The sequence below is a fragment of the Peromyscus eremicus genome, chromosome 8a (genome assembly GCF_949786415.1).
Source record: "Peromyscus eremicus chromosome 8a, PerEre_H2_v1, whole genome shotgun sequence".
Classification (NCBI taxonomy): Eukaryota; Metazoa; Chordata; class Mammalia; order Rodentia; family Cricetidae; genus Peromyscus; species Peromyscus eremicus.
Window position 1 is genome coordinate 42,119,944 of NC_081423.1, and position 26,190 is coordinate 42,146,133.

The 26,190-nt window shown below is 53.8% G+C and overlaps 1 protein-coding gene across 1 annotated transcript in view; it reads right to left on the reverse strand.

The window, feature by feature from the left end:
• Nucleotides 1-619: 619 nt before the first annotated feature.
• The window catches only part of Obscn (obscurin, cytoskeletal calmodulin and titin-interacting RhoGEF), a 125,402-nt gene continuing 99,831 nt past the window's right edge, over nucleotides 620-26,190 (reverse strand). The window contains exons 69-89 of the mRNA XM_059270645.1: nucleotides 25,918-26,016; nucleotides 25,582-25,800; nucleotides 25,027-25,087; nucleotides 24,615-24,685; nucleotides 23,681-23,803; nucleotides 23,408-23,547; nucleotides 22,590-22,790; nucleotides 22,350-22,432; nucleotides 21,666-21,839; nucleotides 20,691-20,847; nucleotides 20,160-20,276; nucleotides 19,892-20,056; nucleotides 19,568-19,726; nucleotides 19,185-19,362; nucleotides 17,918-18,031; nucleotides 11,367-11,534; nucleotides 10,995-11,097; nucleotides 10,518-10,647; nucleotides 9,561-9,672; nucleotides 4,222-4,264; nucleotides 620-2,265 (exon numbers count right to left, since the gene is read on the reverse strand). Of these exons, the coding sequence (XP_059126628.1) occupies nucleotides 1,125-2,265; nucleotides 4,222-4,264; nucleotides 9,561-9,672; nucleotides 10,518-10,647; nucleotides 10,995-11,097; nucleotides 11,367-11,534; nucleotides 17,918-18,031; nucleotides 19,185-19,362; nucleotides 19,568-19,726; nucleotides 19,892-20,056; nucleotides 20,160-20,276; nucleotides 20,691-20,847; nucleotides 21,666-21,839; nucleotides 22,350-22,432; nucleotides 22,590-22,790; nucleotides 23,408-23,547; nucleotides 23,681-23,803; nucleotides 24,615-24,685; nucleotides 25,027-25,087; nucleotides 25,582-25,800; nucleotides 25,918-26,016 (3,758 nt within the window). The 3' untranslated portion in view covers nucleotides 620-1,124. The remainder of the gene's footprint in view (nucleotides 2,266-4,221; nucleotides 4,265-9,560; nucleotides 9,673-10,517; nucleotides 10,648-10,994; nucleotides 11,098-11,366; nucleotides 11,535-17,917; nucleotides 18,032-19,184; nucleotides 19,363-19,567; nucleotides 19,727-19,891; nucleotides 20,057-20,159; nucleotides 20,277-20,690; nucleotides 20,848-21,665; nucleotides 21,840-22,349; nucleotides 22,433-22,589; nucleotides 22,791-23,407; nucleotides 23,548-23,680; nucleotides 23,804-24,614; nucleotides 24,686-25,026; nucleotides 25,088-25,581; nucleotides 25,801-25,917; nucleotides 26,017-26,190) is intronic.

The following is a 26,190-nucleotide window of genomic DNA, read 5'->3' on the forward strand; positions in this document are numbered from 1 at the left end:
CCAGATCCTCCTCAGTGCTTGCGGATGAGGCATCTCTGATACCCCAGACCCAGGCTGGACAGGCACCCAGACCCTCTTCCCAACTCCAAGAGGCAGGCAGCATCCTTAGAATGGGCCTCAGGGCTAGAGGTCTCCTGGCCCTTGCAGACAAGTGCTAGGATTGTAGGTCGTCTCCTCTGAAGACGATGGAATCGACTCCTATATGTTGAGAGCTTTAGGACACATGGGTCACCCAATCTCACTCATGACTCCTCATTTGACCTACAATGGCCTCAACTATCCATGGCTTAGGAAGGCCTACTCAGATTCCCACAGGCCAAAAGTGACCGTGATGCCTGCCCTGGTCATAGTGTGAGTCTCAAAGACCAGCCCCATAGACACTGTCAAGGAAAGATTCATTCTTGATCCTACTCTACCCATGGACCTCAAGGCAGGCTGGGACCTGCATGCCCTTCATCAGAGTACACAGGTAGCCAACCACCCTAGGTCACACCTGAGATGTGACCTTGGAAAAAATGAGAGTAGGTCTAGCAGGTGTTTACAAGAGGAGGGACCCTAAACTTCCAGCAGAACAAGCAAGAAGAAGCAGAGAGGAGGGTCTGGGATTTGTTTTATTGTTCTCATCAGGGCCATGGTCTGGGATTTTCCCTCACCCCACAGCCCGTGTCCACCACAGAAGTGGCCCTGAAGATCTGCAGAGCTGGTAGCAGGTCAACACAGGCCTTGGATGCAACCCTAGGGAAGACCCTCAATGGGATGTGTCTCAGGGCAAATACCCAAGTCCACATCTTGTTTTCAGAGCCCCACAGAAGGCCTGAGGGATGGAGTCCAAAGTTGGAGTCTCTGAACTGCTCCTGGCCAGAGCTCTTCTGAAGTGACATCGGCATATTCCAACACTACAGGAACTTCTTCATCTTCCCGGCAAAGCACAAGTCCAGTGAGGTAGGAAGGACCGGGCAGGAAAGCAAGGAGGACTCCATCCCAGACTGGAGAAGAGCAGAGGGTAAGAGGTCCCCGAGGTAAGCTGTGGGTTCCAGGGTGGGTGCTGGTACCTGGCAGGGCCCAAGGCTCTGGGCCACTCACCTTACCTGGTTGTCCCCAGGTTGTGTCCCCAGGGTGTGGCATCAACTCTGGGAGGGGCCTGGGGCCTCTCCCCCTTTGGGGTTAATTTGCAGAGTGACTGTCTCTCCTACGGTCCCAAAGCTGACCGTCTGGGTAGAAACCTCTGTCTTGAAGCTATTCTGGCCGCTATCTACAGAACTCTGGACGTGGGCACGGAAGGAGCTTGTCCAAGGGGTGGCACTCACTGGCCCTGTCCAGTCCTCACGCAAGAGGAAGGAGACACCCTCGGAGCTGTGGACTTGGGGCCCTGACCCGAAGAAGCTGGGTATGGCACCGGGGACTGGAGGACGCCCCACGTTGAGCAGGACAGGTTGCCCCACAGTGGGCTCTCTGATCTCTCTCTGGAGCACAGAGACTTCACAGGGAGGTTCATCAGGGGTGCTGGGGGTGGGGTCCCTGCAGCCAAAGGTCTCTCCTTCCTGGGGTACATAGTCTTCCAGGTCAGCCAATGTTAGCACTCTGCCATTGTGCGTAAGGATTTTAGGGTCACGGCCCTGAAGGCTGCCCATGTCCTGGGGTTCTTCTCTTAGGGAGATATTCTCTTCTCTGTCGCTGCCTCCTTCCTCCCTTGCAAAGTTCTCTTCCTCCTGGGAGGCCCCAACCTCCTTTGGCTCAGGGATAGCAGTTGCCCAGTCCACATTGCCCATTGAGTCCACACGGAAGACAAGGGGTTCACCAACATGGACTACAGCGGGGCTGCGGGTCCGGGCTTCCCGGGACACACTCTTGTTGTTGGAGTTGTTGGCATTTGGGTCCCTGCCAGCGACCCCACTAGGCAGTGTGAAGACGATGCCCTCTCCACTGCTGGGCATCTCTCGGACAGGAGACGCACCCCGTGACCCGGTCTTCTTCACGCGGACTTCAATGGTTTCCTCAACCTCTAACCACTTGGGCTTGGGCTGCGAGGCTGGAGCGAGGGCTTCAGCTTCTGTCACAAATAGTGCAGGCACCGGGGCCTTCCTGCTTGCTTCTACCTCGAGCCTCCGGGACGGGCTGGTCCCTGGTGGGTACAGCATCTCGGGGGTCAACAGCCCTGGCCTCAGTGGACTGGCAGAGCGGCGGGAGGGTGAACGGGAGGGAGACTTGCTGGGGGACTGGCGTCGGCCACGGGGACTCTTCACCACGGTGGTGATGGTCTCTTCTCTGGTAGAGGGAGAGGGCCCAAGAAGAGATGGGCACAGAGACTCACGGCTTCACCCAGCATAATGCCATCAGCATATGCCAGAGCCCAAGTTAGTGTATGTGTGAGTGAGTGAGCGGGGGTAAGACAGCACAAACTCCTACACATGCACTTGAGCCCAACCTGTACAATCCTAGCTGAGAAAGCCAAAGAAACAAAGCACAAAGTCCCAGTGGTCAGCCTCAGACTTCGGTATGGGATCTCAAACAAGAGTCCTAGTACCTCCTACCACCAAGTGAGGTGTGCTTTGCAAATGCCCCCTGTGCTGGTCACCCCTCTTTTCCATCCCCCGAGCAGGCTTTGTGCTTTGTCCCCTCGGGATAGTACCTGGCCAGCTCTCAGTGCCCGAAGCGCCTCAGTTAACAGGGATGGATGGCTAGCAGATGCAGCAGCCACATGCACAATACCAAGCTCAGGGTGCAGCTGCCTCTGACCTGCAGCCAGTCTCCCTGCTTTCTGGGGTCGAAGGGATGAGAACAGTGAGGGTTCCCCAGACCCAGGAGGACACCTGAATTGGCTACTTAGCTCTGAACTGCTCTGGGCTGCCACAGGCCTTGTGACTTCTCACCTGCCCCATCCCCTGTCTGTGTTCCACCTTCCAAAATGGGAGCGAGGGTGACAGGAGAGGGAGGCAGAACTTGGGCACCAGGGCAAGTGGCAGGCCTTGGCTAGGTCTTTCCAAGCTTTTGAGTATGGGCTCAGTTGCTTCTTGCTCCCAGCAGAGGTATGGATAGAAAAATAGAAGGGCGGGGAACTTTCCCAGGGCTATGTCACAAATACTGGTTAACTGAGTCTCCTCTGGCACCAGGGACCATGGTCTGGATGCCTCAAAGTGTCTGATAATACTGCTCCCCACATGGCAGATATGGGCAACCATTGGTTTTGCCAAGCTCCAGCATGGGGCCTCTCCAAGGCTGGGGTGGGGTGCGTAGGCTGGGTGGCACCATGGGAGCAGCCCACCTTAGAAGGAGAGATGTGGATGAAGGGCAATAAGGAACAACCCAGATTTCATCCAAGGTCTGCAGACAGAATTCTCCAGCAACACGGCCACCCATGGCACATAAGAGACCTCCCCTTACTGGGCTTCCCTGTCTCCTGTACCCCCTCTCATCTCCTGGTGGAAGGCTTCCCAGATTCTCCAGGTCCCACACACTCCCACATCCGGTGGGGTCACCATGCTCTGAGCTCCTGGAATCTATACATAGGATTTTGTTTGCTCTTTAAAAGCACCAGAGAATGAAGAAAGGGCGAGCTGGTGGAAGTAGCTCTCAGATGGCCTCCTTACTTTCCAGAGCCTCAGTTTCCCCATCTTCCAAATGTAAGGGCTGGTCTTGGAGACACAGATGCTCCAGGGCTATGATACCTACCTACCATTGTAGCATTATTTAGGTTAGATCCAATGAATAAAACCCGGGTCACATTTAAGATTTGGCTGTCTATTGCACTAAACATATTTAAATGCTGTGTTGGGCGGGGCAGGTAATGGAATGGGAATCATTGCTGCAGGAAGCCCTGCCACCAACATTTCCCTAAACTCTCGGGCACTAAAGGGCAGAAGTCTGTCTTGGGGCCACTGAGGGAGACAGATGGCTTTCACTGCCAGCTTTCCCCAACCGCTAGGAAGCCACTATTCTTGTGAGTCGCCATGAAGTGTGTAGAATAACAACACTCTGCAGTGTGTGCTCTGAGGCCTCAGAAGAGGGCTGTGGTGTGTAGAGGTTCCACAGACCTGGGGACGCGGCTGGGCTAGGTGCCCGCAAGAATCCGCCAGGTGCCAATGACCCATGGGGTACGTGAAGGTTGTGGGCACAGGCAGGCAGGCAGGCAGGCAGCAAGGGCATCAGGCTGGCAAAGTGAGGGGTTAGTAGCATGCATGGGCACGACAGTCAAAGGAACATTAGAGTCACGCCTGCACTTACATGATGACGGTTTTCTTGGGGACTTTTGTCTCCTGCTCAGTGACTACAAAGGAAACAGTGGGAACAGCAACCGTTACAGACCAGCAGCGCCGGGGGGCGGAGCTATCTGAGTGGTGTTGCTAGCGTAGCAACCTGCTTGGTAGAGGAGCATGGTCTGGCCCTGCCTGTCTGCGTGTTCCTGGGAAGGCCTTTGCAGGTGGGGGATCGGGGTCCCTCATCTGCGAAACAGGGAACAGTACCTGCCCTATGGGTGGTGTCAACCTCACATCTCACATGAAGCACCTAGTGTCCTTAGGGTGCCACAGGGGCTGGGGCTGGGGTGAAGAGTCTGCCTCTGCATAAAACCTCACTCTACTCAGTCCATAGGTCATGAGAGTCCTGTGAAGTTGTCACACATACGGCTCCACTTCTCAGACATAGAATCTGAGCCCCGGGCAGGGCCAGGGGTAAGGATGGGGCTGGAACTGCACAGTGAGTCATCAGGCACACTAAGACTAAACTAAGATGGCCGATGCCTCTTTTACAAAAAAAAAAAAAAAATCATGAAGACTTAAAACAGGATGGACCCTAGAGTTCCAAAAATGGTACATCTGAGCTGTTGGTGGGAGGCCACAGATGTCCTAGGAACAGCCCTAGACAGTGTCTCAGGATGGGAAGGGGACCTGCCTCTCTCAGTAGAGACAACCCCAGCATGTCTCTGTCCTATACCAGCAGCTCCTACCTAGTATATGGAGTTCTAGGCTGAGAAACAAGCTGGGACTCATCTGGGACCAGATTGTCTCTGGCTCTATGCAGCAAGAGGGCTCTTCCCCTATAGTACCCTCAGATGGGCTCTCAGACACACCCTAAAGGCTTGGCAGCCAGGCAGTAGGCAGCCTGTAGACTGCCTGTACCCTCATGTCTCAGTAGACTCCTTTGTAACCTTGTGGGGGAAACTGCCCAGGGGTGTAGCCTGGGACACTATCTCAATGGTCCTGGTTTGCTGCAGGGCTACACAGATGAAGGCAACAGAGCATGTTATCCTCTCCAGCTGAGGTGCACATGAGTTAAAGTACCATCAAGTCTGTGTGTATAGCAGATGCACTTACTATGTGCTTGTGTATAGGCACATACATACATATGTCTTGCACAAGGCACATATATGCTTATATATGCATATATATGTTTGTACACACATGCACACATGTGTGCATATATATGTGTATATTATGTGCATAGATATACACATGCTACACATATGTACATGCACATGTGTATAGGCATGTATGTGTTTCTAAGTGTGTGTGTGTGTGTGTGTGTGTGTGTGTGTGTGTGTGTGTGTGTGTAGGTTTCCCCTAATGGGAAGGGACTCCACAGTGAGAATCTAGGTTCCAGCCCCAGAGCTTGATGTACACAGATGACCAGCGTGTTTCCCACCTGCTCCAACACCTACACCTTCACCTTCCCTAATGGATCCCATTTTCTGCTCTCAGGGACCGTGGGCACAACACCCCTGAGATGCTACATTCCTGGTCCCTTTGCTCCCAGTGCTCAACTGTAACAGCTTCGGGCCTGTGTGTGACTGGCAGCCACAGGCAGGCTGTAATTGTGCAAAGCAGGGCTCCCAGCCTGAGGCAGGACAAAGCAAGAGTGCAGCCACCCCCGCAGAGTTCTGTCAGACCACTCTGGCTGCAGAGCCGCAGGGTTAACAGGAAGCAGGGTGGGAGTTAGGAAGCAGGTTGGCAGGACTCTGGCTCCAGGGTCTTCCAGGACCAGCCTTCTTGCCTCCCCGAGGCGTCGATACACATCCAATCCCAGAGAGTCCTGAAGGCCTGCTCCTTCCACGCTGCCATCCCTCCTCGCTCCCAGAAAAAGACTCATCACGAGAACCACGTAAATGACTATTCAGGATGCTCTTGTGCACAGTGAGGAGATGTGCACAGGACAGGCTGTGCACCGGAAGTGAGTGTGCTGGTGGCGGCAGACGCAAGTGTGCACGGTGTTTCAGTGACCAGGTTGTGGTCAGACAGAGAACAGGTGTGAGAAGTCACAGAAAAGGGCTTGTCCAGGGTCTCTGACCCTATGAGGGACAAGAACTCATCAAAGAAGCGGGGGGGGGGGTGTCTTTGAGAGGACAGTGAAGGACATCAGAGGTCCCAAGGCTGAGCTGCTGGGCTCTGGCCAGCTCGGTTCTGAGAAGGTCTAGGAAACAGTACCACTAGATGCCAGGAACTGGTTCCAGTGGCCAGGGGACAGCATGTGCCAGCTTTCAGTATGCAAAAGATATGTATGCCACCCCTTCTACTATGGGAACTGTGGCTCACTTGGTGTTGGTCCTGTCTCTGTTTGCCTATCCCCAGGGATGTGAGGCTCTCAGGTGTCTTGGAGCCCCTTCCAGACAGGACAGCACTAGCTGGCTCCTCCCCATCCTGACTGTCCACGCGAGTGTCATAACCCTCGTTATGCAGCCACTTCCTCCAATCTGAAACACTCCCTCTCGGAGGGAGGTTCATTAAGACTCAAGAAGTCAACAAAATGTACAAGGCGCTGCCGGCTTCCCGAGTTACCTAAGCAGTGACAACCTCTGGGAAGTGGAGACTCTGACTCCAGACTGTGCTGCAAGTTCTAAGGATACAACTTTTTGAGTCCTTGCTCTTGCCGAAGCAGGCTCCCCGTGATGTGTTACCCCAACGATCTCACAGGTTCACTAATCTCGACTTGGGGAGAACTGTGTTTTAATCTGTCATCGGTGCCATACTGGGACAAATAGGGACATTTCATCTCACTACTGATAGTCACACGTTAGTGGTGACTGCATAGGGACCAGAGAACTAAAGACATTTGGGGTGAAGCGGTTGCCTGGGTCTTGCAATGGGTGCTGACATACGCAACCTGGGCTCCATCCTGCGGAGGCCATGAAAGCGGGGTGATGCACAGGAGTCCTGCAGCAGCAACGGCACCTCAGGGTGAGGCAGTCAGGTGGTTCATGAAAAATGACTGTGAATTCGGGAAGGCTAGATGAGGCGGTACCGCCCATCTGTGCCTGCGACTGCTCTTTGATGAAGCAACAGATAGAAGCGATGTGATCTTTTACTACGACACTGGCCCTCTATAATGCTTCTCTTTGAGTATACCCCTAGCTGACCAAGACCACTTGATACTTAGAATGGATGATGACTGGCCTTCAGAGAACCCACCCACCCTCTGTTAAAAAAAAAAAAAAAAGTCTCATCATATAATGCTGACCCCTGAGGTGAGTCTTACAGATTTGTTAAAGCATCTGGAAGAACAGTGAGGGAGTTCAAAAGAAAGCACCTACATGTCTGGGAAGACACCTGTAGAAGCATACGTCTGTTGACTAAAGATTCCAGAGCCAGCAGTGGGCTGCTTCTCTACATCTGTGGGCTATGGAGGCCCCCAAGGCCTTAAAAACCATACAGGCCGTTGTCACTGCTGTATACCAGGACTAAAAGGTACGATCCTGCTCTAAAGCTGTCACACACTCTGAACACAGGACTTGGAAAATAAGGTTGGAACTGAAATGGAAATTCCCTGTTTGCTGGCTAGTGCCCGAAGGTGCTACCTGGACCAGTGGTAAAGGGTGACAAACAGTCATCATCAGGTATGAGTGGCCACGTGTACTACACTACTAACATGCCAAGCAAGGTGTGCTTGCTAGCACAACATGGGCACAACTGTTGCAGGGCAACCATCTGCTTTCCTATCAGATTTAACATCTGCCCCACGAGAGGGAAGCCACATAAGGTACAGTAAGGAAGGGCAAAGGTCTATGGTTCCAGTGTGGAGGTAACTACTGTTGTTTTGTTCACTGGACGCGATGTGCCTATCAGACTGCCTTCTAAACATTGATGTTTACACCCAATCATAACTGCAGCTGTCGGCTTTGGTCAGTCAGTTTGGTCAGTCATAGAGGAAAACTTCACTTTTTCCAGTGAGGGGTGTGTGACCGAGACTCATAATCCATTACCTCCTGAAACTAAATGACTGTTTCTCTGCCACACTCAGCCATGGATGGAAGAAAATAATCAGACATCTATACCATCCCTCCAAGGCTCAGGGGAACTCCAAAAAAAAGGGGGGTCAGGAAGAATGTGAGAGCCTGGGGAAAGGGTGGAATACTATGTGGCTACATTTTCCAGTCTGCAACATGCCTTCAATGAGGGAAACTCCTGAAGACAGAGGAAGGAAGGAAGGCCCCTCCTCGGGGTCATAAAAACAGAGGCTGTTACTAAGTCAACCCATGGAGCTGCTTGCAAAGTGTGTCGCATGGGCGACGTGCTCAGGGATGTAGCTTTCAGGATTAGTCACCCATGCTGGGTTGGACTTTTCAGTGACATCTCTGTCTTTGAGTTATTCGTGTTTCTGTAAGTAATCCCTCACCCAGACTAATAAGTGATCCCGACAAATACTTCAGTTTGCTAAGACTCGTGTAGAATTACCTCTTTGGTCTATTATAGATGATCTGAAGTGAACAGAGGCCTGTTTACATCTTCCAGGTTGAGTAACCAACTTCACCTTCCGTCCGTAGTCAGGCTTATTTATCTAGTTTTTAATAATAATTAGTATGTACACACTGTACATGTGAGCGCTGACACTCACGGAGACAAGGTTGTGTCAGATACCCCCCTGGAGCTAGATTTACAGGCAGTTGTGAGCTGCCTGACATGGCCATGTACTGGGACCTGAACTCAGGTCCTTTGCAAGAGCAGCCAATGCTCTTAACCACTTAGTTATCTCTCCAGTCCCTAGTGAGGCTGACTTTATTAGCTCACACCCACCCTCTCCGCTAGTACACCAGGGTTGACCCTGAGCCAAGACAAGGACATTGAACTGCAGCGTTGTGCTTCTCACAGGCGGCCCATCCCCGTGGGATGTCCTGACACCTGCCCCTGCTCCAAGCAGTGTGTCTTCTGCACTCATGTGGACCCCTCACCCGCTCCTGCTGCCGCCTGCCCAGAGCCTCCACGACCACTACCAGTCAAGCTGATGCAGGCCCAGCTCTGTCTTTTCTGCAGAGACAATGGTTGAGTAGGACTGTGGGATCCCCATTATCCAAGGCAACTTCCAGCTCCCACTCTGGGCTCACAGCCTTCCAGCCCTCACAGGGGCACACATGACCCTGCAGCTGCCTCCTCTGACCTCCTGTATGCCTCCCCAGCTTTCAGCCTCCATCATTTTCCCCCCTGAGATGCTAGCCCCCTCCTCCTAGAGGCACCCCCTGGTTGGCAGGGCTGACAGTTTCCGGTCCACCAGGCTCTTTCCAGGCCAGTGGAGGTTCCCACCTGGGGCTTAAAACGCGTGAGTCGCTGAGACAGAAAGCACAGGTAGACAGAACCTACCTTCCACAGCGGCCACCAGCTGTTCCCGGTGGTGCTGGTCCCGGGCACGCAGGGCAGGACTCTGCATGTACAGTTCTCCACCACCACGTGTGGAGCCCAACCGGTTCACCAACTGCCAAAAGGACAACAGAGGCCCACTGAGAACCCAGGCTCCTCAAGGGATCTGGACCCTCTTGCTAGAACCACTCTGATGGTCTAGGAATGTGGGCCATGACCTTCACTGTGTTTTGTACAGGGGAAGGGGCTCCTAGTCCAATCATGGGCTCCCTAGAGATTCCTAATGTGGAGACTGCTCTCTTTCTCCTCTGGCCAGGGTGTGGCTGCCCAGCTGGAGGTGGGGGGCAGGGGATGATCACTTGAACTAGAACAGTAGGAACCTGAAACTGGAGTTAACTTTAATTAGTCATTGCATGGCCCCTAGCCCCCGTACTATCTAATCCAGAGTTGACTTGAGTACCCTTGCTTCCAGGAAGTCTTATGGGAGGCAAGTGCCCCTAGGGTCACAGCTGAAGCCACACAGAGGAGTCTGGCTTCCAGACAAGAGCTCTAGTAAGAGCTGGACACAGGCCAGAGGACCCAGACTGGTCTCCACCTCAGAGCTGAGGACAGAGAGCACAGAGATGGAGGCTGAGCTTTGCATGGGCAAGGCCAGACTTGCCGGGTAAACAGTACTACATCTTTACATTAGTGAGTGACAGCAGAGGTCAGCACCAGGTCCTCTCCACACAGGCTAAGCATCATCTTGAAATGGTGGGGACAATGGAAAGGGGACAAGATAACAGGGCCCAGCCTAACATGAAAGGAGAGGCTACAGGGCAGAGGACAGGTAGATGAGGATGGTGGGTGACAGCAATCTGATGTCCTCTGGTTGGCCTAGAGCATCAACACCCACACAGTGGAACCTGGTTTTAATCAGACCACGGAGGATGGCTACTGTCCCTCACACACATGCCTCACCTCACACTCATAGTGCCCCAAGTCCTCCTTGCTGGCTGCCCGGATCACCAGCACCAGCACACCACTGCGGGGCTCATTCAGCATCCGGTACTTGTTGCCCAGGGTTAGCAGGGCACCATCCTTGTACCACCTGGAACCATTCAGGAGGTCCTGTGAGCCAGTGCTCAGCCAGAGCCATCTTCATGGTACCCTCAGGGTCCTCAGGGCACCTCCAGACAGAGCTACTGGTGCTTAAGACCCCTCCTAGGCTACCCCAGATCCAGTGTCCCTACTAAGTTCCCTTCCTGGAAGCCACGGTCCAGCCATGTTTGCCCAGCCACAGAGGGTCCTACATCCAGCAGGAGTCGCAACCCCATGATACTCACTTTCCAGTGATCAGTGGCCATGTACAACCTCCCTGGCTTAGAAGGTCAGGCTGTCCTGCCCTCCCACCAATGGCAGGAGCTGCATCCCTTACCCCTGCAGCCCAGGCCTCACCTGATCTGAGGGTACGGGGCACCTTCCACAGTGCAGGTGATCTGTGCATCCTCCCCTTCCACAAAGGGGGTGGCCCGGACCTTGTTCACAAACCGTGGGGGCACTGTGGGCAGAGGCAGGCAGGGACAGGAAAGACAGAAACATATCTGGGATGGAGCTGAGGGAGTGCTGGGGTGGGGACGGTGGTGTCCCCACTTTCAGCAATGGCCTTCCTCTGGGAGTTTCTGGGAGGCCCCAAGTCCCCGGGCCTGCTCCACCCGCAGGCCCACCCCACACGCCAGCCCTACCACAGCCTGTACTCTGGACGGAGTCCACACTATTGACAGTGGACTGGTGGGGTGTCCAGCACACCAGACAACCCACTCTGCTCACCTTGTACCAGAATCTTCCCCAAGGTGCTGGCATTGCCAGCCGCACTGGCCGCAAAACACATGTATTGGCCAGAGTCGACACCTGTCAGGTTGTCCAAGATGAGGGTACAGGAGCCATCAGGGTCTTCGATGAGGATGTGGTGTGGGTCCACCTCCACCGGCTTCCCATCTGGAAAGCAGAGGCAGGCTTTCATGGAATAAGGTCCCAAAGGCTGAGGCCTGGGAATAAGAGGCTGGAATCTGTTCTCTCTGTGTGTCTATCTGCCTCTGTCTGTCTCTGTCTGTCTGTCTCTCTCTCTCTATCCACCCCTCTCTTGGTCTGTCTCTCTGTCTCTTTTTCTGAGTGTCTTTCCACAAGGGCCCTGACTCAGATATCTGTCTCTGTCCAACTTCAACATTCTAGAAACAGAGGGTGGGGCGGAAGGGTCTGAACTGGAGAAGGCGCTCGGTAAGCACAGCTGGCGTTTAGGTCACTCTGTCTCCTCAATGGCTGCACCTCTTCCGAGCATCTTACATGGCGACAATGCCCAGCATGCTTGATGTGAACTCCCCTTCCCTCAATCGCCTCCACCCTGAAGACCTAGAGCCTTCATGAGCCATTCCCGAACCTGCCCTTCCTCTCTCCACATCTGACCCTGTCCTGCAGCCGGCCAGCCCCAGTAGCAAGACAAGCACCCAGGTTTTGCCCTGAGCAAGTGGAGACCACCCCAAGCAGACAACTCAGACCTCAGTACCAGGCCTGTCCAGAGGGTCCCCCCTCCCAGGCCACACCCTTGTGACATGAGGAGCCAGAACCTCCCCTCTCCGTTTGGGGAAAACGTGTCTCTTGCAAGTTGTCCCCACTCATCCTAAAGGGAGGCACCCTGGAACCATCTGCAGCGGATGAACACGCCAGACACCTATCTTTTCGATCATCGCCTTTTAAAACACATTTGAAGGCTGGAAATAAATTCTGAAACAGTAGTGAAAGAAATGATAGCTCGTGGTAAAAGATTCGAAGGCTAGGCTGGGCATGGTGGTACCCACCATCTTCATCCCAATACTTGGGAGGCAGAGGCAGAGGCAGAGGCAGAGGCAGGTAGATCTCCGTGAGTTTGAGGCTAGCCTGGTCTACAAAGCAAGTTCTAGGACAGCCAGGGCTGCTGCTACACCCTCTCTCTCTCTCTCTCTCTCTCTCTCTCTCTCTATATATATATATATATATATATATATATATATATATATATATATATATATATATATATATTATACATTTATATTTATATTTGAAGTCTAAGTCATCATATAAACATCCACCTAAACATCTCAGGCAAGCCTGCTTCTTTCATGAGAGAGCAATGGGGAGGGGCAGGTACTTTGCCACAGAGAATCCACACCCCTTAATATTTCAAAACAAGTAAAACTAAACACATCCACATTATCACAATGATTCTGACTGTGTCTCCATGGACCCAGAGGGACTGGAATCCATTGTATATAGCATGTGGGGACCTTGAGAAAGAATGTCAGCGTCTCAGCTCTGCCAGACACAGATGTCACATCTCTTTGCCACCCAATCAGACACTGGGAGGCACCCTTTGGGTACCACAGCCTTGCCTTCTACTTCTGGGTGCTCAGTATGTTTGTGGCTCTCCACTGTGGGCATGCTGTCCCCAGAGGGGATGGACTCCATGTAGAAAGTTGGCAGCAGAGGAAGTAACTGCTGCCCAGCCCAGCCCAGCCCAGTCTCCTTGTCCGTTCTCAGACTGACTGACAGGCAGCACAGAACCCAGGAGGGAAAAGAGTCCAAGGATGATTGGAGGTCAAGTCATACTCAGTGACCTTGGATGGTGGCAAGGAGCTAGCTACAGGAGATGAATTGGTTCAGTCAGATCAGGCACTGCTCATGTAGCTCCAGCTGGTGTGGACATCCTCAGTGAGACTAGCAGCTCCTGATGGGCCATCTTAGGGACACCAGAGATGACTCCTCTTTTGTCTTGGACAGTAACAGCCAAAATCCTTTTGAGTTCACAAGGCAAGGTCTGTCACATACATCCATGGCACCTCTAAGTCTGGACTCAGCACTGTGACCTTCAAGGTCCTTTGACAGTCCATTTCTGCTCACTCAGTGCTCTTCTGGTTCGTAAGTCAGAAGCATCCATCTCAGATGCCCAGGCTTGAGTGTTGCGCTCCACCAGCAGGGCTGGCTGACAAACCTAAGATTCAGGGTTCTGTTCCCAGTGTGGAGTGTCTTGGAATTACATCGGCATCCACAACAACCAATCTTTGTCTTTTGAGTCCTCCATGGGAGAATGCCTTAGAGGACTCTTGGACCCTGGGGACAGTGTGTGTCCCACCTGTGTCTTCTCCTTGGTCTCAGCCAGTCAGTTTAGCGTTGGCCCGAGGGCTTCCCAGAGTGCTGCAGCTTGCAGCCGACCTTCTGGACTCTCCCATGGGCGGGATTCCCACTGCTATGGTTTCAGTGTGGGTCCCCTGGAGTTCTGTGGTGGAAGCTTCGTCTCCACGGTTGATGTTGAGGAGGTAGAACCTCTTTCGTGGAGGGCTCTAGGTGAAGTGGGTCAAGCCGCTGAGGATAATCACTTGAGGAAGGGTTGATGCTGGTCTCTAAGTGTAACTCAATTTTTCAAGAGTTATTCAGAGAGCAAACCCAGCCGGAGCACCTCTTCCGTCCTGTCCTCCGTGATTGCTCCCTCCAACTAACACATATCCCACCACGATGCCTGCTGCCACACTGTATCGCAGCCAGTCAAGAGGAGCCTCACCAGGTGACACTATGCTTTGAGGACTTTCAGCCTCAAAACCCTGATATCTAAAGAAATCTCTTCAGTTTATAAAGAATACAGACTCTGGCATTTTGTTACAGCAACGGAAAACTGAAGCTCTAACGTCAGCAGGCTTCTGCATGGTCTTGGGCAAACTTGAAGTTTCCGAGACTCATCACTTTGCCAACTGAAGTCTCTGGTGGAGGAGGCTCAGCTTGGGGTTTGGATCTGATCTCTTTCCAACATGGCCACTAGAGACATCCCTTTCCAAAAAAATCAACTCTTTGCATGCTGTGGGGGCTCTGATGGAAACCAGACACTCAATTCAGTGATGTCCTATGTGTCCATTCTATGATGAGACAGTTTGGACGCCGTGACAAGCAGTGCCCATCCAGCCTCACTCACGGAATGGAAGGAACCGATTTCCCAAATTCACATGAACAAGAGGGTCTGGATCCATGAATCATTCGTTGTCCAGATAAGCAGAAAGGCAGCAGCACACAGAGCTCTGAGCTGGGCCGTCGTGGGCAGAGTTCAAGGCCACTCTTGGAGCGCACCCCATGTTACTCTTTGGGAAGCCTATTGTATTCTTATTAAACCAGCCGTTTGTTTTGCCATGTAAACAGCAAGAGTGGCAGGTTAAAGGAGTCCCTCTTTGGGGCCACAAAGCATAGATCAAATAAAGATAAACACCGGACAAACTGAGGACACCTCACCCAGACCACCAGGACTCTTGTATGGGGCCAAGACAACACAACATCATGTTGACCCACCCCCAGCTTGACAGACACAAAGCTATGCTACATGCTAGACAGAAGGCTGTTGAGAGATGCTCTCACGTCTACAGAGAGCATGGCCACATCACCTGGGGTGGGGTACCCATACCCTCACCCTGGCAGGTGGTCCCATGAAACCAGCCATACTACTTCCGGTCAATGAATGTGGCCAACATGAGCCACGTGGCGCCACGTGGGCCTCCTACCATCTGATGACCACTCACAATAGCCACTCCAGGACCTGACTGTCCCTTGTGTCCTCTGGTCCATGCACCTCACGAAGGTTTTGTGGGTCACTGAAAGTGGCTGTCCCCTCCCCACAAAAGGCTGTCTCTTCTCCTCCAGGCTCCTTCCTGGAGGAACGGGCAGGGCCTGGCCACAGGCTTCGCTTTCCTCCTAACAACCCAGTCAAGAGAGACGGAGCGCCAGGGGCTCAAGCTGACCTCTGGCTTGTTTTGATGAAAAGGTATTTATCCCCCTACACTTGACCTCTAGATGTAAGGAGGGATGGATGGATGGATGGGTAAAGGGGCGGGTTCTGTGCAGCTAGAGGGAGGCGGCTGTGAAGGGACCCTCCAGCCCCAGGAGCAGTGGTCACAAGTGGTCTTCTCTAGAACCAAGAGACGACACCCAGGGCAGCTCTCTCAAGTCACCACCAGGAGCCGGCCATGAGTCCCTCTATTCTCACAGCCCAATAAGACCTAGGCATGATTCAGGATGCTACTGTTTGCTGTATCACAGGAACAAAAGTGTCTTTGTCCTAGATAGAAGAGGAGGGATCACGTGGTACCTTCTCCCATTTATTTATTTATTTATTTAGGTTTTTTAAGACAGGGTTTCTCTGTGTAGCTTTGGTGCCTGTCCTGGATCTCGCTCTGTAGCCCAGGCTGGGCTCGAACTCACAGAGATCCGCCTGCCTCTGCCTCCCGAGTGCTGGGATTAAAGGCGTGCGCCACCACCGCCCTGGCTGGCTCGCCAGCCAGGAGTCTCAGGAGTCTCTGGAGAACTCCACTCAGTCTACCATTCAGCATCCAGGATCACCAGGAACCAACAGAGCTGGCACATCCAGATCTCGGGTCTTAAGGGCTCCCATCTCGGCCTTGCCTCAGGAGCCGGTCATAGGTAGGTGTGACAGTTACCAGAAGCCTCAGTGGGGGTAGTACTTCCAGGTCAAAGCTGGAACACTACCCACTACACTAGACCTTGGGACTTATGTCTATGCATGCATGCATCTGTGTATGTCTGTGGTATGTCTATGTACGTATATATTTGAAGTGTGCATGTGTAAATGTATGGAGCATATATCTGTGCATATGTATTAGTGAGTCTCTACGCCTGTGTCTGTAGTGTGTTTGTATACATGTGTACTGTCTATGTATACACCTGTGTAGTAAACATATGAATATATGTATTATCTGTGTCTATGTGTACATGTGCTAGTGTATATCCATGCATATAAGAGTGTCTAGCATGTACTTTCGCATTATATTCATGCATGTGGCATGTTTCAGTATGCACTGGTGTAATGTTCAAGTTACATATGTGTGCCATGTACATACAAGTATGTGCAGTATGTGTATGATCTGTGACGGGGCAGTCCACAGGTAGGTGGGTGGGCACATTTCAGTCTGGTTGTAGGTGATGGTCACTGTCAAGCTGGTCATCTGCCCTTATCCTTGCTGAGGGTCCTTTCTCTGTGTGTCTCTCTGTGTGTCTCTGTGTGTCTCTCTGTCTCTGTCTGTCTCTGTCTCTCTGTCTCTGTCTCTGTCTCTGTCTCTCTCTCTCTCTCTCTCTCTCTCTCTCTCTCTCTCTCTCTCGATGCTCGCTGTTCCTCATCTCTCCAGACTCTGGAAGTCAGAGGACCCATGGGATCACTAATGCCAATGAGTCCATAGTACAAGCTCTAGGCCTCACAGATACCTGATGTTAACAGTGTCTGTGGTGGGCACTCTGGGCTCTGGCAGTATCAATGTGACTTCAGAATGAGGTTGGCCAGGTGAGAAGTCGAGCAGGGCCACTGACGCAGACCCAGTTCATGATCTGAACTGGAAGGCTCGGGTGAGCTTCCTGGCTAACAGTGCTCTGTCCCTCTCTGTATCACGCACTGATGCTGGGGGACGAGGGAGCTGGCCACATGACTCCACTGGGAGGGATAAATGGGAACTTACACATGGCAACTCACAGACCCTGCCCTGCTGACTTCAGTCTGGCCCCTTCCACTGCAGTAAAACACAACCCTGAACGGAACAGCTCTGCTGAGTTCCAGGGAGTCCACGGAGTGAAGGATTAAACTGGAAGAGGCTCCTGGGACTTTGAGCCTGCAGCTGGTGTTTAAGTGGGAGGGCTCTGGGGGTCCCCAAACTTGGCATCAGAATTGTGGGTGCTCCTGGAGACCTCTGAATTGGCATGAGAAAACCAGGTGCTCTTGAGGACCTTTCGAGCCACAGTTGATGTCAGGGTTAAAGGTTCTAGGGAACCCAGACGTGCAGGTGGTGTCAGTGGTGAGGCTGGTCGGAGACTCTGACTTACGCAGCTCCTCCCATCACAGCTGAGTGAGGCGCCTGCGGCATGACCCTCAGCCCCAGCACTGTCTCAAGCCCCCGCCCCCCATCCGCATAGCTCTGCTTCCCCATGTGACTTTGAGCTTGTTGTGACATGTGACTTGCTGACCGGAGCTGCTCCTCAGTGTCATGGCCATTGCTTACCCAGGCTCTCGTGTCTGTCTCTCACTCATGCAGAAGCTTTTAGACCTGTCATCTCAGAGGCCTGTCCTGCTTTTTGTCATTGTTCCAAGCCAATGTCTTCTGGATAGCCACAACACTGTCCGGCTTTAGGTTTATTTATCCATCACCTGTCTCCTACCCTACCTCATCACTCTCTTGATCAGGACCACCTGTATCCTGCCTCTCAGGCCTCATGTACCGCCGTTGGGCAGATTCCACATTCTCAGGAAGTTCTTCCCTATGCAGAGCCAGCTCCCCACAGTAAGGCTGGAGACCCTCGTCCCTGGGTACCTTTGTACCAGCTGACAACAGGCTTAGGTGTGCCAGTCACTCGGCATGCCAGCTTGACTGTTTCCCCCAGCTCAGCGGTGCAATCAGCCAATTCCTCTTCAAAATCAGGGGGACCTGAGGATACATAAGGAGGTCTCCATGTTATATGTACAACAGGTCAGGCCTATGGTCTTAATTGCATACACCCTGGCAGGTTTCCCAACCCAATGCTAGCCCTCCATGTCTCACAGTGTGGCTGCTACCGTCTGGGGTCCCAACTTAGGATCAAAGGTGAGTGAGGGAATTTGGATGCACAGTGGGAAGGAGTGTGACCGTAGTGTAAAAAAAAATGAAGAGTTTGGGGAGATTCCTCAGTGGGTAAGAGTATTTGCTATGCAAGCATGGGGACCTGGGTTTGAATCCCCATCATCCACATGAGGTCACAGCCTCATGTGACTGTATCCCCAGCATTGTGGAGGAAGAGACAAGCAGATCCCTGGAGATCATTGGCTAGCCAGCCTCCTCCAAAAAAGTAAGCTCCAGATTCAGTGAGAAACCCTAACTCAAAGAAATAAGACAGAGAGAGGCTGAGCAGAACACCTGATATCCTGCTCTGGATCCAGCACATATACACCAGCCCACATACCAACACACACATGTGTACGTACATGTGTAAACACATGCATATACCACCAAACGTTAATATTTTTTTCGAGACAGGGTTTCTCTGTGTAACAGTCCTGGCTGTCCTGGAACTCACTCTGTAGGCCAGGCTGGCCTTGAACTCACAGAGATCCACCTGCTTCTGCCTCCCAAGTGCTAGGATTAAAGGTGTATGCCACCACCACCTGGCTAATTAATTAATTTTTTAAAACATTGGATGGTATGTTTTTGTTCTGGATGAGGAAGGCTGATCCAGGGTGCAAGATTCCCCTACGTCTTGCAGAATCCAGATGGATGTCCTGAGCTCGGGATCTCTGTGTGGGAGCTTCCTACCATGTCCCCAAGTGTCCTCTCCCTGGTCAGGGGTAACCTGATACTCCACCTGGATTTCCCTGTGAGGGTGCGGTTATTATATCCCACCCAGAGCTGACAGGACAGCATGGATCCCTCTGCTCCCAAAAGCACTCCCTCATGCCCAGAAGGCAAGGGCCAAGGCAGTGCCACCCAACTACCTGAGACTCAGGGTCTCCACAGCCTGGGTGCAGCCCAGCTGGACAACCAGGGTAAAGAAAGGGTCATGTCACTATTCTATCCTGACCACGATGGCCCACCAAAGGACACTCACGCCACACAGGCTGGGCCAGGCGCTGCTGGATGCCACAGATCTCCTTCACCCATGAGTTCTTGATGATGACTGTCCGTGCCTGGAGCAGGTACTTGCGCACAGAGTCCTCCCGTTCATGCCACACCTCAAAGGCACGGTCATCCCCCTCAACCTGGTCATTCAGGTCAATGCTACTCAGCTGTGGGGAGAGAATATCGGTAAGGAGGATGTGACCACCCTCAGATGATGTGGGACCCAGGAGGGATACACTTAGGTTACCCCGGAACAGTGGCCGAGGGACTGGCCACCAGCATCCACTCTGAAGCCTGAGAGGCAGACGGACCTCCACCCACGGCACATTCGCTTGCCCTACAGAGCCCTTGGCAGCCCCTGCACACACAGACCTTCATCATGTTCCGGAACACATAGCTGAAGGTGTCCGTTCGAGAGTCTCTCCGAGGCTTGCAGATCACCAGATGGTTTCGGAAGAGGAAGACATGCCGGTTGTGGCCCTTCCAAGGCATCCGGGCCCCTGGTGCCCCCTCCCACACTATGAAGTGGCCCTGGAGGTGTGAATGGGCTCTGGTTAACCAAGCCTCCCCCGTGGATGCAGCCCCTACTGACAGCCACATATCCAGCTCCCCACCAAAGTCACGTGGTCATCCACATGGAGCTCCCACCTCCAAAAGCCTCCCACAGTACCCCACCCTCAGTATCCACAGCCCCACCTGGCGGATAGGTTCTCCCAGGGCCTCCAGGGTTCCTGGGTAGTTCTCCATGAGTGACACATGCAGCTTATTCTCCGCACGCTGAGGCAGGGCAGACACCACAGCATAGGCCTGCTCCAGCAGCGCGCAGTTCTGCCGGTTGCGGGCCTTGTTGCGGATTAACTCCTGGGGTGAGGGCCAAGAGTCACGGATCCAGGATGCTCTGAACCCAGGAATCCCCTCTCCCCCCACCGATGCAGCCTGCACAGAGGAGGCTGGAGCATGTCACCTTCAGCAAGGCCTGGTATTTCTGCACCCGCTCCACTGGCTGCTCCAGGTAATGCTGAAGCGGAGGTGGGGGTGGCTGCGTGGGGTCCTTGGCTGACAGTGTCTCTTCTGCATATTTCTGTAGAAACCACAAAAGCGGTTTTGTGCATGAATGCATGGTCCCTTGGTGACTAGAGTCACTCCAGGGGTGACACAGCCACCCGGGCATGGCTATGTCCCCTGAGAGCTAGAGGATGATACCAAGGGTGCCAATACACACAGCCCCGCACAAGGGACACTGGGTCACCATCTCACTGGTAGTGGCACAGGGCTTGGGCAGCTTAAGTAACAGCCGAGGCGTACAGAGCTGTGGTTACTCCTGTTGCATTTGCCACTGAGCCAGGGCCCAGGCAGGTGGTGGGCATGCATTCACGTGGGTTGAGGAAGATGAACTTGGGCTGGCCACGTGGACCAGTGGAGCCACACCTCAGAGGGCAACAACTAGGGTCTAGGAGCAAGCAGGGTGGGTGGGCTTGTGACGGGCAGGAAGCACCTTGTAGAACTCCTGGACCGGGGTGCTGACAACCACTGACTCGGCTTGCACGCGGCCCACCAGGAACTCAAGGTACTTCTCAAAGGCCTCCTGGTTCTTGATGAAGCACATGGCCACATCGTCATCAGTGTCACAGGACTGCAGCTCCTTCAAGAAGCTGCCACAAAGGGGACAGTGTCAGCACCTCCCTCCACCAACCAGCTCCAGACCCTCTCCTCTAGGAGAAGGCCAGGATCCTAACTAATCAGGGCCTGAGCCCTGTGATAGAGTGTGTTGTTATGTGTGCAAGAAGTGCACGGTTGTGTGCCCATCTGCCCATGTACAAGGACGACATATACTATGCATGCATGTATACAAGAGCATTCATATGTGGGTGCATATGTACGTAAGTTTTCTAAAAGCACGCATGCATATACACATAAACATGCACATTTGTGAACACATAGCTGTGCAAACATTGTATATGTGCAATGTAGTGTGCACATTTGTGGTGTGCACCCATCTTGGTACAGGTGAGTACATATATATGCTCATGTGTGCTTGTATGTCTTGTGTGACAGTGCACATGCATAGAAACCCACACGTGTGCACACGTTAGCATGTGAGGTGTATACATGTTACTGGATATGAAATGTTATGTATCTCCATAAACAGGGACCTAAGTATGGGTGTGCATATGTGTACAAATATGCACATACACATCAAGCACATGAGCATGCACACTGTGGCAGCTATGCATACACACATGTATACACGTGTGTGTGCCTGCCCATGAGAGTCTACATGCATAGTGCACACCCCAGTCAAGCATACTGCAGGCTTTCCCCTGCATAAGCCGGATACACAGTAAGGGAAGGTCTGCCTTGTGACACACTAGCACAGGCTCACCCCTGCCCACCCGCCATGAGGCCTGGCCTGCAAGCAGGGGCCGTGTGCTCACATACACGTGTGCATGCATGCACCCCACCCGCCCACCTGCTGTGGAAACGGCTGATGTCCTGCACGTTACGGAAGATGACTGTCTTCTGGCTGGCCACAGCTGTAGGCACACGGGGAGATCGGTCCAGGTGCTTCATGTGGTGACTTTCCAAGAACTGCAGGTCACCCACAAAAGCCTGCTCTGAGCTCAGCAACTCCTGGATGACAGAGCTGGCAGGAAGAGAAGCCATTAGGGGTACTCGGGGGCCCCAGTGGCCACAAGCTCCTGCCCCTTTCACGGCCCTGGGAACAGCGTTTTTACAGGACTGTTTACTCTCTCACATCCCCCATTCCCTCAACTTCCTGCTACCAGCATCCCGCTGTCAACTTTCAGAGAGGGGATGAGGAGTCCTTGGGAGGAGCCACTCCTCCACATAACTGCCCCCGCCCCCACATAACTGCCCCCGCCCCCCACATAACTGCCCCCGTCCTCCACATAACTGCCCCCGCCCCCCACAAGGTAGTAACCTGGCACAGCCCATGTGAGGACCGCGGCAGGAATCAGTGTCAAACTGGTGCCCATTCTCTTCTCTGCCCCCCACCCTTCCCGGATACAGAGCAGGCATTCACAGGCCCCCATAAAGGCAGCAGGTCAGAACTCCATTTGGACCCTAAAAGAGGGCAGGCAACAGGTCTCCATGAGCAGCGGGCCAGCGGGGGAAAGCTCTACCAGAAACTCACCTCAGCCTCATTCTATACTCATCCTCAGACACAGCCTCCCCAGGGAACTCAGGGGCCTCAGTGGGCCCCCACTCAGGAGACAGCTGGTGAGAAACAGGCATCTGTCAGAGGTGGGCTGAGCCCTGGCTCTGCCCCTATGGAGGCCGGGGGCTCCTGTCCTCCAAATGGAAAAAACAGTGCCAGAATCCTCTGGGCCGGTGACCTTAACACCCTCTCCCCTGAGTCCCGCCAGCCAAGTACCTTGAGCCTCTTGTCCAGGTAGGCAGGTGACACCCAGCCCTGCCTAGAAGGGCTGGATTTGGTGGGCTTGGTGCGTACAAGCCAGCGCAGGGGGTGGGCTGAATCCAGGACCTCCACATACTGGCCTTCTCTCAGAATGATGGCATCCTGCTCAGCCCCCAGCGGCAGATAGTCAGCTGTGACCACATAAATGTCAAAGATCTGGTTGGGCAAGGAGAGGAAATGAGCTGGGGGATAGAGCCGGCCTGTCAGGGCCCCCAGCAGCCACCAGAGAAGGGAGGATGAGAAGCCCCCAAAACCCTGGGAAAGAGGCTGAGTCGGGAGACCCATGCAGGACATGGGTCTTGGGGACATTTAGTGCAGCTGCTGGCTCCCAATCCCACACAAATGACAGGAATGTGGATATTCTCCCCTGGCTTCCCCCAAAAGAAAGCACTACACCCTGGGGCCTCTAGTTGGCGCTGTCTATACTACTTGTTCACACCTCATCACGTGTCCACCTGCCGCCTGGGACCTAACAGGGTGCCTGCTACAGCAGAGGGAGAGGTGGGGTGGGAGAAGAGCAGGAGGAAAGAAGGGAGGAGGATGAGAAGAAGCACTCTCCAGGAATCCCCAGGCAATAGACCTAGTTCCTCACCAGTTCCCGCCTGCGGTATGTCTTGGGAGCAGAAGGCAGACACCTTCAGCTGGTCTCCGGATGGCCTGTGTGGTGCACTCACTTTCCAAGACCTCCCTGGGATTCTGCCCCTGTACCTCTCATTCCTCTGTCTTCTCTCCAGGAGCCCCAGAATGTTCCCCAAGGGTCCTGGCCCACCTACCTCACCACGGGAGTCCCCATCCTCTGACTCTGAAGAGGATTCTTGGACACTGGAGGAAGGGCGAGACCGGCCATGCCGAGGAGAAGCAGATGGCGTCTTGGACTCCTCGTCGCTGTCACCTCCCGGCACCTGGAGCTTGGCTGGATGGGCACAAGGGTTGTGATGCCCCCCAGTAGCCGGGCAGTTTCTAGATCATGGAGGCAGGGGAGCCTCTGCCCCTGCACAAGTGCCCTTGGCCCCACCACCCCCTTGAGACACACACTAGCACCTCACCTTGTGAGATCTTGGCTGATACCATCTCAGTGATCTGTGAGGTGAGTTTCTGCAGGAACTCTTCTGTGCCCACCTCAGCAAGGGACAGGTGACCGTGGGCCTCTTCAGCTACCAGGGACTCCCCTAGGGGGGCAAAAGTGACCCTCAATCAACCATCCTCTCCCAGATGTCTACTGAGTACTCCCTACACTCCAGGCTCATCTTTAGCCCTGAGGGATGCCAGGCACACAAGACCAGGCTTCCTAATGGTGCTGGGGTCTGGAAAGGAGACAAGCCTTGAGGACAGGGGTGTTGAGGTTGGCCATGTGAAGTCACAGAAGGCCTGCTGTGGTCTGAGCCAAGAGATAGCCAGTGTGGTTGAGAACAAGAGGAAACAAGTCCGGAGAGAGGGGCATAGTAGATGCAGCTGAGGAACACTGGGGATGGCTAAGGATCAGCAGGGTCCCCACTGGGCAGTCAAGGGACAGCAGCTGATTCGGGGAAATGGACAGCATAGCCAAGGTCCAGACAGTTACTAGGAAGCAGCAGGCACAGTTAAACAGCAGGCAGCCTATGGACTGTGAATCCACCGGCAGCAGGTGGCCAGCATGGCTATAGGGTAGAGGGTGAACAGAAGAGACAAAGCTTCAGAGTGGTCAGACCTCGGTTAGCAGGCTGTGGAGGACCTGGAATATGGCTCACTCCACCTCTGCTCCTGGTACCTGGCTTGCTGGCCTCCACAGGCCACTGCATGTGAGCTCTGCATCTAGGCGAGGCTTCCCTTGGGATCCCATAGGCTCCCAGATCCACAGAGGTCATAAATGCCTCTGACTCCAACCCAAGCTCCGCCCACGGGAGTGTGGAGACCTCTGACCCAGCACCGTGGCCAGCAGCTTCCTTTTCCCCTGGGCTGGCTTGGGGTGAAGGGTGCTCAGCAACCCCATCCCACCTGTACCTCTCCTTTGTGCAGCAAGATCAGCAAAACCCGCAGATTCCACCATCTGGGCTGAGACAGCTTGGCTTGTCCTGTGGAGGCAGGGGCATCCTGAGAGGCCTGAGGTTGGAGCTACCACCACCTTCTACCTTCCCACCCTGCGGCTCCTGATAGGAAGAGGGTCTGGAGGCAGGGGTCTAGGACACCAGTCAACATCTCCACATCAGAGGGATCCTGGGAAACCCTCATTCTATGCTGGGGAAACTGAGGCATGGGAGGGGAAAGGGCGGGCCCAAGTACACAGCCTGTGCAAGCCTGAAGTGGTCTATCTGCAGCACAGGGTGGTCCCCATGGGCACCACAGCTGTCCTGTTTCCAGTTCCCAGACCTAGTCTGTGATCTTGGCCTAGGGCCTCTGGATAGCATCCACTCACCCTTGCAAGAAGGAAGAAATGAGAGCCTCCTTCACTCTCTCCTGCTCTTCCTCTTTGGCCACTGTTGAGAGGGTGGAGAGCCATCAGCATGAGCTCCTGGACCCTGACGCTTCAGGTTCAGATACTCAGGATATACCTGAGCTGTCCCAGGATCCTGGACTCTGTCCTCTGAGCCCTGAGCAGGGACTGTTCTGAAATGGTACTCCCCTGCTCCTGACCATGGTCACCTCAATGGTAACCAAGAACATGAGTCTACCCTCAGAGTGCCAGCCCACAGGGGGTTGAGTAAGGCCCTGGAGCAAAGAGTTCAGCTCACCCTAGAGATTTCCCCCTCCCCACATACAGAGCAGGGTGAGTGCTGGACCTGAGAGACTCTGAAGCCCCACGCCACCTGCACCCATGAGGCTCTGGAGGTTTCCTGATACTGTGGGATTATGAGAAACACAAATGTTGAAGGTCAGCATGCCCCCCTAAGGAGTCCCTGAGTCTGCACTCTCCTGCTTGGGTGCCCCTCCTATTCACATGTACCTGCCTTACCCCCGACCCTCCACTCACAGCCAGAGACGTGCAGGCTGGCAGAGCAGAGCGCCTGGCCAGCAGCGTTGGTGGTGATGCATGTGTAGGTGCCGTGGTGCTGTCGGCCCACGTCCAGCAGGACCAGGCTATGCTGCTTGCCAGAGCTGGCCATGGTGTAGCCAGGGGTATCGGGGCCAATCCACAGCACTCCCTTCTCTGCCTCCTCCTTGAGCCAATGCACAGTGGGGGCTGGGTGTCCTAAGGGACAGAGGGCAGTGAGTCCATCCCTGACAGAGACAGAGCCCCACCAGGAACCCTCACCCAGGGCCAGAGTATTGCGTGTGGCCATCAGCCTCTCCATGAGAGTCGCCTCACCTTCCACCTTCACTGAAAATGTGATGCTGGAACCCCTCTTCACTTTCTTGGGGGTGAACTTCTCCAGGATCCGGGGAGGCACCAGTCGCTCATGCACATCTGGAATGACACAGCCAACCCACAGGGACCCCCTGACATAAAAAAAAAACCCACCCCAGTGTCCTAATCCCAGAGGATCCCCCGAAACCTATGCCCACTGGCCATCCACACTTGCATGGCAGCCAACCCCAGGTCCATCCATTCTGGCTTCCTGTCCATGGTCTGCCACCCACT